General features: G+C 39.5%; 1 protein-coding gene across 1 annotated transcript in view; it reads right to left on the bottom strand.

The window, feature by feature from the left end:
• Positions 1 to 11,056: 11,056 nt before the first annotated feature.
• The window catches only part of LOC137972555 (uncharacterized), a 1,986-nt gene continuing 542 nt past the window's right edge, over positions 11,057 to 12,500 (bottom strand). Inside the window, exon 1 of the mRNA XM_068819302.1 lies at positions 11,057 to 12,500. This exon is cut by the window's right edge and continues 542 nt beyond it. Coding sequence (XP_068675403.1) covers positions 11,414 to 12,500 — 1,087 coding nt within the window. The 3' untranslated portion in view covers positions 11,057 to 11,413.

Here is a 12,500-nt window from a genome sequence, read left to right as displayed (position 1 = left end):
AATTGCGGTGGACTCAGAGAGCATGCTCATAATAACGATATCCACTGTTATTCTCTGTGTACGCGGAGTTCGGTAACGCCTCTTAACGAGCTGGGCTCGTTTCAAGATTCGTTGGCATATGCGATCGATGACAACGACTGTGCTTCGTTCTTTGACTTCGGAAGTGCGTTGAAGTATTCCAAGATAGGCGATGGTCTTTGAGTCACCGAGATCCACTTGGAGTACCCGGAATATGATTGCTGAAGCACTATACAATGGCGCCATCATAACGCAAGAATTGGCTGGGTGTGTTATTTTCCAAAGTCTCTGAACACAAATACGAGAAATTGTCTTGAAAGCCACCCCAAGGAGCGGAGAAAATAGAGCGATCATCAGTTTGCCATTTTCGTTTTGTTTGTTAAACGCAGGATAACAAAACTGCTCAGTGGGATATGTTCTTCCTATACATAAATCATAAATTGGTACAAGTGAAAGGATCCATTTACGGAGACAATTGCGGTAGAGTCACACAGCATACTCATAATAGCGATATCCGCTGTTATTCTCTGGGTACGTGGAGTTCTGTAAAGCCCCCAAGGCGTTACAAGATTCGTTGGCATATGTGATCGATGACAACAACTGTGCTTCGTTCCATGACTTCGGCAACGCCGTGAATTATTCCAAGATAGGCAATGGTTTTTAGTTGCCGAGATCCACCTGCATAACCCCGAATATGATCGATGAGGCACCGTACAAAGGCGCCATCATAACGTAAGAATAAGCTGGGTGTGTTATTCTCTAAAGTCCCGGAACACAAACACGAGATGTTGTCTTAAAGGCCACCATTATGAGCGGAGAAAATAGAGCGATGATCAGTTTGCCTTTGCTTCAGCTTTCCAAATCTTTCACGGTGGTTATTCGACCTGTATCGACTCGTTTGATAAAATCAATCCCTGTATATATTATTTAGCAGCCAAGGGAAAGGCATAGATCATTTTTTCGGTAAACTTAAAGTGCACCTCACTTCAACTATTCTTCTTTACTCAGCTAAATATTTCCACCTTGAACAAGGATATTTTCCGATTTTCCCTGGAATTTTCACTTTTTGCTTGCCGAAAGTTACGTAAGTCAGCGAAAAATAGCCGAATAGCCGTACTGATTTTGACCAACGACGGAGCTGAAAGAGGCATGGGTCTACAGTGGTCTGTGATCGGTGTCACAAACTCTTTTGTAACGCAAAAAACTGTTAAAAACGCGAAAGCGAAGTAGTTTGTGATGTCAAATACAGAAATAGACGCATGACCTTTTCATCCCGGTCGTGGGCACACAATAAGTGAAATTTTGACGGGGAAATGGTAAAATGTGCTTGTTGAAGATGGAATAGTTATCTGAGAAAAGAATAATGTATGTAGACTTAGGATAATTTCATTCGTTCATCGGGCTTGAAATATATTGTTTCGTTTACTATCATTGCAAACTGTGGACTTTCATTTAATGATAATAATGATAATAATGATGATGATGATAATGATAGAGATGATGAATGTTAAGGACGGTGCCTACTAATTCAAAGGTATTTTTGCCCCAGTGTATGATTATGCAGAAAATGTAGATCTTAACAAGTGTTATTGAAATCCAAAAAGAAAATTGGAGGTAACCACGCGTTTTTCAAAGATAAATGATGAATAATATTTGTAAAAAACTTTTAAATACAAAGCAATGTATGGCGTTCTTTCTCAAATTGAAGCTTAATTATCGCTCAAAAACTAATGCATGGTTGCCCCCAGTTTTCTCTTTGGATACCAAGAGTACTTACTAAGATCTACTATTTCCGGATAGTTTTAAACCGCGCAAAGATATCCCTGTATTAATAAACACCACCCATAAAAAAATAAGAGTATCTCGAGATGCGCAGAACGTATGCGCAATAACAATAGCGCGTGCTTTCATATTTCCCAGGCTTTCCCAGTGTTTGAGGGACCGAGTCAGCAATCGGAAGATGACATATACGATTCGAGTTCGGAGCAATTTTCCGAGTATTGCCGTGTCCCCAGTCCCTTCGCACGAATGTTCTATTTCGAAACAAACTACAGTATACCACATTCAACATTTGTACGTTTTCTTCCTAGGATCTTCGAAGCTCTTTCAAAAGTTCTTCGTTGGATTCGTTGGAATAAAGTTGAAAGAATTTCACTCTTCATCGTTTAGGAAGTTCACAACCGTTTTAGTTTTGCCTCGATTTCTTGGTTGTTTACCGTTTCATTTGTTATTGATGTTTTGGAATGAGAAGTAAACTTCGATGCCCTTTTTTCATACTCTGTACGTATTAACTACTTTTTAAATAAAAATATGTCATACAGTAAAACTTAACAATGAAAGTGTGATTTAGTAAATCAGTTTGTAAATGGAGATTGATCACTCTTTGTAAACGATCGATAGTACAACTCCTTCTCATACTCAAAAATGGGAATGGGATACTTTTATATTGGCGGGCTTTGTTCCACGGACGAAGACTGCTTTCAGATTCATCTGTAGTTATGATTTTGCAATAATTTCTCCAAACGTTTGAGCACTTCTTTTGAAAGACGGTAGAGTAGTGATAAATGAAAAAAAAAAAATGAATTCAGCCGAACAAATCTTGAGGAAAAAAATAGCCCTACACAGCTATACATAGCTTTCCAGGCTATACATGGCCCTCCACAGCCATACATGGCCCTCCACAGCTATGCATGGCCCTACACAGCTATACATGGCCTTCCACAGCTATACCTAGCACTCCACAGCTATATATGGCCCTACACAGCTATACATGGCCTTATATAGCTACACATGGCCCTACACAGCTATACATAGCACTCCATAGCTATACATGGCCCTACATAGCTATACATGGCCTTATATAGCTATACATGGCCATCCAAGGCTAAACATGGCCCTACACAGCTATACAGGGCCCTCCACAGCTATACATAGCACTCCACAGCTATACATGGCCCTCCACAGCTATCTGTACATGGCCCTCCACAGCTATACATAGCCCTCCACAGCTATACATGGCCCTCCACAGCGTTACATATCCCTTGACAGCTTTACATAGCCTGCCACAGCTATACATGACCCTGCACAGTTAGACATGGCCCAACACAGCTATACATGGTACTCCACAGCTATACATGGCCCTCCACAGCTATACATGGCCTTACACAACCATATATGGCCATCCAAGGCTTGGTCCGCACTTAATGACTATGTGGATCAATAGTTGCTAATCCAGTAATTTACAGACTCGTACCTAGACCTTCACGATTTGAAATTAGTTTTGTCATATACATTTCGCCGTTAAAAGTAACATATAAAACTTTAAGGTAAAAAGCTGTTAAAATGAGTCTAAAAGTTTTTGATCTGTTTAATCATCATCATCACTCTGATGTTCAAACAGATAGAAAACTTTTAGACTCATCATTTTAACAGCTTTTTTACCTATGAGCATACTATAGTATTTGCACTTTTTAATAAACGTAGCGGTCAAGGGTTATGTATGGCCATGTATACCTCTCTAGGGTTATGTATGGCCGTGTGTTCCTGTGTAGGGTTATTTATGGCCATATATACTTGTGTAGGGTTATGTATGGCCATGTATACCTGTGTAGGGTTATGTATGGCCATGTATACTTGTATACCCCTATATAGGGCTTAGTCAAACCACTATATGGTAGTTACAAAAAGTATCTACGCCGGAGAGACTCTGGGATAATAGACTTCAACAATTTTTTTGATTGATCGCTTGCATAACAATGGCAGTCCAAGAGGAAGTCCCTAAGTAGTATGAAGAAAGACCAGAATCCACTAATGGAGACAACTGCGGTGGACTCATAGAGCATGCTCATAATAGCGATATCCGCTGTTATTCTCTCAGTGCGCGGAGTTCGGTAACGCCCCCAGGGAGCTGAGGCTCGTTTCAAGATTCGTTGGCATATGTGATCGATAACAACAACTGTGCTTCGTTCTATGACTTCGGCAACGCTGTGAATTGTTCCAAGATAGGCAATGGCTTTTAAGTTGCCGAGATCCACCTGCAAAACCCGGAGTATGATCGCTGAGGCACTATACAATGGCGCCATCATAACGTAAGAATAAGCTGGGTGTGTTATTCTCCAAAGTCTCTGAACACAAATACGAGATGTTGTCTTAAAGATGACCGCAATGAGCGGAGAAAATAGAGCGATGATCATTTTGCCTTTTTCGTTTTGTTTGTTATACATAGTATAAATAAATAAAGTGATAATGGTACTCGCTATAAATGGTAAACAATAAGTGTCTGAAAAAAAGATGAAAACAGCGCGCTTTTGTCGCTTTGAGTGAAGGCACAGATGATTTGTTAACAAGTAGTTGTGGCCAAAAATACCCATGACAAAGAGAATGTTTAGAGGGATGACTTGTTCCCTGGAAAGCGGGAACGATTTACTGATTCCTAGAGCTTGAAAAGTCACTCGGTACAATGAATCCAAGAAATACATGCCTATGCAACATAGAAAAAGTTTTTTCTTCACTCCTGACAGTTGATATGGACGGAACAGAACTAGCGCGAGCAAAAACACCCAGATGTATAAAAAGAAGCAAGAGATGATATTACAAGTCACCTGCATGCATTGTAACTTTAGCGGAATAAAGGCTTTTGGTTGAAAATGGCAGTTTAGAAAAGTTTTATAGCTAAGACAAGAGATCATTGTGAACATCATGCCAATGGCGATGGCTGAGAGAAGCGAAATCGAAGCACCGACCACCGTTGACTTACACACTGTTCGCAAAGCAGATTGTCTAAGCTGCTTCCAGGACATGGCTTGTTCGAGATGCGTTTTCTGAATTTCGTTTTGTTCTTCGATATCTCCGAGGGAACAAGCGTCTAAAGAAACCGCCTTAACTCCACAGGAAGCTGGTAAGAAATCATCCACTGTGACCTCTGTGTCACTGTATTCCTGATAAATAATTTCGTCCACTGGTTGAGCGTACCATTCTCGGCCTGTATTCTGCAAAAGGTCGTATTCTAAGGTTTCTTGACTGTATTCAGGGTCCTTTGGGCTGTATTGTTCGGATACACTACGTGTAAAACTAAAGATGATGTGTCCAAACACTTCGATACCTGTGCGTCCTGCCATTTAGTTCTTTTAAGGAAAGTTAATCACGCTATTATATTTCAAAAAACTGAATTCCTTGCCTTTAGTCCAAGGAAAATTTGTTTACGCAAGAAGCTAATCTTGATAACTAAAAGCTGCTGCTTGACATCTTCAATACGGTGATTTATTATTCCGAATTACTCTTCCGCCCACGTGAATCACTTTCGTTTACGTCGAAGGGTTCAGATTGTTGTTGAAACATCCATGCTTTCTGAATTCATCTTAGGTTTTGTTTTGCGAACTGAAACGCTGCAAATCGAACGCTACTTTCCCAAACTCGCTAACGGTTCATTAGTACTGTTACATTGTGCTTTCATGTGCTCTCTTGGTTTCTGGATTTGCCCATGATGCACGGCGCTCGAGTTTTTATGTAGGAAATCGTATGAACGCGAGTGCATTTCACGATTTATGGGCACGAGTGATGTTTTGAAGGTTCTCAAAATTGCACGAATCGTTGGTGAGTGATCACGAAATTCACGTTCATACGGTTTTTTCATAATAAAGTCAACCAAATCGCTCCATTGCTTCTCTTTGCATGGCAACTTCTGTATTGCAGGCTTAATTTTCTTAACATTTCTCAAGCGAAGTTACTTTTCTTCCCAACTGCTACGCAACTCACTTCCGAGTTAAAAATTATAAAAATGTTCACTGGTTATATACAGTTAAAACTTTCGAGCTTTCGGCTGTCAGGCTACAGCCTTCAATGGAAATGAATGGAAAAAATGACAACTACAATAAATACAAAAATAGGTGAAATTATAAAAAGAATATTAAAACGGGAAAAAATGTGTCAAAAAAACTAATTGTTCTTTTTATAGTCTCACCTATTTTTGTATATATTGTAGTTGTCATTTTTTCCATTCATTTCCATTGAAGGCTGTAGCCTGACAGCCGAAAGGTCCAAAGTTTTAACTGTATATAGCCAGTGAACGTTTTTATAAGTTTTAATATGTTTTGCCCTGGCTACGGTTCCTCTATTTTTACTTCCGAGTGTTACACACACAAGACCGTATTGGAACAGGAGAAACCGTTTCTTTGCCTGCCTCTTCAAGAACTAACGGACTCGGAAATTTTTGCACCATCAAATACCAAAATCACGTTTGTCACAATTCAGAAGTAATTGTATGTAATTATTGACCTGCCTTGTAATTCAGTTTATGGTGCAAAAACGATGAATAAACGATCATCATCATCATCATCATCATCATTATTATTATTATTATTATTATTATTATTATTATTATTATTATTATTATTATTATTATTATTATTGCATTCGTCTTCAGTTGACCAATCAGAAACGTGATATTTTGGTAAGTATATTACAATGATACTACGAGGGCACGCTGGATATGAAGTGATAGATAACCAACTAAGCGCGTAGCGCCGAGTTGGTTATAATCATTTTATATCCAGGAAGCCCGAGTAGAATAATTGTTTTACTAAAACTTCAGGATCAACAATTCTTCTTTGATGTTCTCGGGATAGTATTGTCGACTAAAGCATCGATTTCTGCCTCAGTTAATTCCCGTCTAAAACGGCTTTTGTCAGCCATTTCTTTCTTACAGTCCGCTTGCTTTAGTGTGCGACGCGTTTCTTGACCATATTAGGTACAGCATGTATATGAACTGTTAGCTCGTGTCCGGCGAGCCAGCCAATGAAAATACTGGAAATCTGATATCAGTAGTTAAGTTTTTAATAAAATAGGATATAATATAAAATTGAACGATGAGAATTCAATGGGCAAATTGCCGGACATATTTACATCCAATGAAGTTGATTTGCGAGACTGAGAAGTGCAGAATACTGACCCGGCCACTATGGTGTTTTTGTAACCAGACATCGTTTGAAGAACGAGGCATATAACAATTAGCCAGTATGAAAACTCCGAAATGCAAATTGCGTTCATAAATGCGAGAATCATAGCTTCACTTGATTTCATATCCGCAGTTCATATATGATCCATTTCATATATCATTTCATCGTTCATTCATTCCTCACGGGAACATTGGAACCCACAAATGAACAGCTCCCAACGTCAGTGGCTTCATAGCTCAGTTGGTTAGAGCGTCGCACCGGTATAGCGAGGTCACGGCTTCAAACCCCATTGAAGTCCTAATTTTTTCAAGCTTCTTTACGAAATTGCAAAAATTGTGTTCATAACTGCGAGGATCATAGCTTCACTTGACATATGCATAATACTCTTTGTTTGTCCCTCCCAAATTTTGCATAAGCATTGTTTCCAGTTTCTCTTCGGACCACTGTAAGTGCCAAGAGAAAATAAAAAGAATGCTTATGCAAACTTTTGGAGAGACAAAGAAAGAGTGTTATGGTATTTTGGGTTCTGGTTAATACGCGCCATTCATATGCAAATAAGTGGCCTGGTATATAACTCAAGGATTGTTTTCCAGAGAACACGGTGCTAATGCCATCAAGGGACCCACCTTTCATGTCACCTTTAGTAAAACACCTTCTAAAACGCAGGAAAGCGCGTTCTTCGGAAAGGAGGACATGAACAAAATCCCAATGTTACTATACTCCAGGAGAGAATTAATAAGCTGATTAAGGAAAACCAACTTCAGGCTGTTAAACTTGAAGCGAATAAGCATGATATGGGGACCAGATCATGGTGGTCTACCATTAACTCTACCACTGGGAGAATGTCAGGTTGGCCTTAAAATCTGTTTTTGCGCGATTTTTGTTACTGGGTTGCCAGTATGACAAACCCAGTAGGAATCTGCGTTTATTTCGTCGTTTTTTTATTTTTTTCCGTGTCGGTAAAAGTCTTGCCTGTCACTCCCCTGCTAAGTGGTGGCTTTGTGCATAGAGCCTTCTGCGCGTATTTTCTTAGGATCGAGAGGGTAGTGGGAAATGCGTAGATTTCTATGGTGGACACAGTAGAACGATTAACTTAACCGGCAATGGCGTCGAAAGTCATGTAACGCGAATGGCGTTTTAGTGGATCTTTGAACAAAATATACCCTTATGAAGCTCAACAATGGCAAGTAAATTGGATATACAGGCGGTGGAATCTTAAAAGCGACGAGTAATGGACTTCGACAACAATCTATCGCCCGTCGAGCCGAAATCAAAGTGAGCTGTATTTACCTGATTTACCTTGACACGATTGAGTTTCTTGCCTTCACGCACGCAATGAAATAGGAAGAGGTTTTCGCCTCTTAGAGCAAATATGTTGTTTGTTTCAATAAATTTTTCGCTGGAAAAGGATTCTGTGGTATTTTCTGCCTTTGTGAATTATAATATGTTGTGTATTGAATTTCCGAGCTTAAGGTTGAAATGCGATATGGGAGAAGTTTTTTTAGTATTGCTCTGTAAGCAGGAAGGGTTCACAGGCCTGTTGGAAGCGTGCTTGAGGTTCAACAAAATGAGCCCCAAAATCAGTGAAAAATTGTGACGCAGATGAATAATAAAGTAGCTGCCATTTCCAAAATGATGAAATTACCTGGTGATAAATAACGTCGAACGCGTCTTGGAGAGTAAATTTTGAACTTTGCATAAACAAGAGTTGGGCGATTGTGATCTTTGTTTTGACTTCGCTCATTTCATTGTCAAACTTTATAACACTTAACAGAAAAAGAAAATTACGAAAACCCGGTATCTTGCCATCATTTGACACAGATGCTTCACTGTTTGGCAAGTAAACATGCCGCGGTAACTTAATCACGGCGCCCGCTGAATTCTGGCGATGTCACTTTCGATTTTGCGATTTATTTGTGCAGCCAAAACGTACAATAACAAAACTGAACGTTGCAAAAAAAACTCCCAAAATGTTTGTCGCTGATCGTAACTGTTTATATTCTATATTCACGGTTCAAAATGAATGTTGTTTTCATGTCGTAAATATGTTATTCTCGAGCGACCGTCCTGGAAACTTCCTTCTGCTCTTTCTGAAAACTGTGTATCAATATTTATTTACTTTTGCATCAATACTTGTTTTTGCATAAAGCAAGCTAACAAAATCTGTATCTTGGTGAGTTCGCATTTGTTAGCGTTAATAGTATTTTAGGTCCGATGCTTCAATTTATGAGGGGTATATTGTTTTGGTCTCCCATCTAAACACTAACCCCGCCGAATAGGATTAACTTCAGTGAACTTCGGTATTACAAAGCTGTCAGATGCTCAGAGGGCACGCTTAAACTTGTGGTGAAAAGAAGTTTATCAACATGTCAGCCCAGAAGCCAATATTTCTCACTCCCCATTTATTTTCTTCAATCTTTCTGGATTCAGTACTTTGCTAGTAACCACATATCTTCTCAGAATATTTACCCAAGACTTCTACCATGGCACTACAATGATAGACAATACCAAAACAATATCGTGCACTGTTAGAGCTACATATTACGCAAGGGCAGATCTATTTCGTCTTACAAACGTGTGAGGACCTGTGAGCCAAAGCGCCTCTTCTGGTATGACTTCTTAATGACCCCCCAACTTGAAAAAAAATGTCTGGAACGGTGCACGTACCACAGGCAACCCAGTGTACCCTCACGGAGGGTCTAGTCCTTCGAGAGATCTCGTAAATATTTATTATTGCTTTAAAAGAAAAAAAAAGGAGGCAAGTTTGTTGACGGGAATGTTTGGCGTGCCAAATCATTCTGTTCCAGCCGTCATAGGTCAGCCGCCATAAAAATCGTTGACTTTATTCAGGAATAAAATACAACAAGACAAAAACTCCCCAACAATGACTGTATTTAGCACCAAAATCAAAACCCAAGAAATAAAAATAAGTATTAGAATTCTCATGAGGCTAAGTGCACACACGAAGAAAAGAAGCATTCAAAATATTCTCAAAAAAGGCTGCAGTTCCATTAGTGTCTAACCAGCTCCCACGGTCTTCAATGGGCCATTTCCGAGTTCATGTCTGCCTCCTCTTCACAGCGAGTCTAAGTGAAGAAGTTTTTGTGATGGTAAACTTATCACGTAGACTCGCTTTGAAGAGGAGGCAGACATGAACTCGGAAATCAGTGACCTGCATGTATTAACTGTGGAGAAAGATCTTCCTTTGCAATGAGGACTGTAGATAGGTTCAGTAGACCTTCACATATGTCTTATAACCAATAGAAAAGAATTGCAAGGAGAACGAATTTTATCTGTCATTTTTAAATGGGAGCATTAAAGAAAACCGTCCTAGGCTGTTTAAAGAGATGCACGAACTGAGATCCCCGGTGAATTTGTCATTTTATACCCAAACAGATTATAAAGGTAAATTAACCATCGTTTCACAGATTTGAAAGCTGACGTTTCAATCCCTCGTTGGTTAATTTGCCTTTATCAGCTCTTTCCGTCGATGAAACGTAAGTTTTGTGCGTGTGACTCCTATCCAATGCAGCAGTAATTTACATTTTCTTTAAAAAAAATCTCTTGATTCATGTTTTTATGAGGTCGTAGTCTGATAGTAGCTGCAATAAGCTATTCAATTTTCCCGTCACAATTGATAGAAATGGCCATAGTACTACAGAAAACTCGTTAAACCAAGGGCATTGAACTAGAATCAATCGAGTCGGAAATTCATCCGGCGCAGAGCAGGAATGAAATGCTGTGGAGGGAATGGCAGCTCCAAGAAATCTCCTAGGTCACAGGATTGAAGCATTTGAGCTAATTTCGAAAAAATACAGCTTCAACTCCTGCTGAGTGGTAACACTTTTGTTGGTTTGTTGTCTCAAAGATTTACGAGATGACGTTTCTAGCGTTCGTCCTTCTTTAGAGCAAATTCGAACTCGCAAATCTTTCTTACTTTGGTTTCCGTTTATTAACTCCCTTAATAAAATCTATTTTTTAAATGTTACTCTCCATCAATGCAGCATCAATGTTTCTTTAGAAATTAAGCCCTTGCTTCATGAATTAAAATCGTATTTTTGTAATATTAGGATCGCTGGGGAATATTCAATAGCTGCGATAAGCTACTCGATTTTCTCGTCACAGTTGGTATCAAGGGCCACAGTTCAGCGCATCGCGGAAGAGCTGAAGAAGAACACCCGTAAAAGCCAAGCCATTGAACTAAAATGATTAATGCAAGTCGGCATTTATCCCACTCACTGCCAGGACTGAAATCAGTGCTGAGGGGATGGCACCTTCTACGAGCAGGATTCTAGAATCTGAGCTAATTTTTGAAAGATTACAGGTTCAACTCAGCACTTCGGATTTTCCTAAGTATGTATATATTATAGTCACCATCGATAAATACACTTCTCTGTTCACCTACTGGCTTAAAATCTTCTTCACAATACAAGTCTATTATTTTAAGAAAATGGCATTTTGCAAGGAACTTGATGCAAAGGATCCTCAAATCGTGCCTGGACTAAAGTAAAAAGATTTTGACTCGTCCAAACAGCCAATGGTAAAACGTTCAACATAGCAACAAGAATGTGTCTTCTCCAGTCCTTTCTCCAAACTGCCATGACGGCCAAATTCTGGTATCGCGTTTCAATCGCCAAAGACAAACTTGTGAAAAGCCACTCGATGACTAATGGAACTGCAGTCATCTCGGTAAACGATTGGAAAACTGCCCAGTGGGATAAGTTCTTCATATAAATGAATTGGTACAAATGAAAGAATCCATTGATGGAGACAATTGCGGTGGACTCATAGAGCATGCTCATGATGGCGATGTCCGCTGTTATTCTCTCGGTACGCGGAGTTCGGTAGCGCCCCCAAGGAACTGAGGTTCGTTTCAAGATTTGTTGGCATATGTGATCGATGACAACAACTATGCTTCGTTCTATGACTTCGGCAACGCCGTGAATTATTCCAAGATAGGCGATGGCTTTTAAGTTACCGAGATCTACCTGCATAACACGGAACATGATCGCTGAGGCACCATACACTGGCGCCATCATAACGTAAGAATAAGCTGGGTGTGTTATTCTCCAAAGTCTCTGAAGACAAATACGAGATGATGTCTTGAAGGCTACCCCAATGAGTGGAGAAAATAGAGCGATGATCAGTTTGCCTTGTTCGTTTTGTTTTATATACGCAGGATAAATAACTGAAGAAACAATGATACCCGCTGTAAAAGGTAAACAATAAATGGCTGAAAAGAGCAAGAAAACAGCACATTTTTGTCGCTTTGAATGAAGGCAGAGATTATTTGCTAACAAGTAGTTGTGACCCAAAATACTTATGACAAAGAGACTGAATAGAGGGATGACTTGTTCCTTGGAAAGCGGTAACGTTTTAGTGATTCCAAGAGCTTGTAAAGTCACTCGATACAGTGAATCCAAGAAGTAAATCAACATGCAACATAGAAAGAGTTTTTTCCTCACTCCTGACAGTTGATATGAACGAAAAAGAACTAGCGCTAGGAGAAACACCCAAATATACAAAAAA

Source organism: Montipora foliosa, chromosome 10 (genome assembly GCF_036669935.1).
Source record: "Montipora foliosa isolate CH-2021 chromosome 10, ASM3666993v2, whole genome shotgun sequence".
Lineage (NCBI taxonomy): Eukaryota > Metazoa > Cnidaria > Anthozoa > Scleractinia > Acroporidae > Montipora > Montipora foliosa.
Note: the sequence above shows the minus strand (reverse complement) of the source record. Positions and strands in the feature narration are given on the sequence as shown.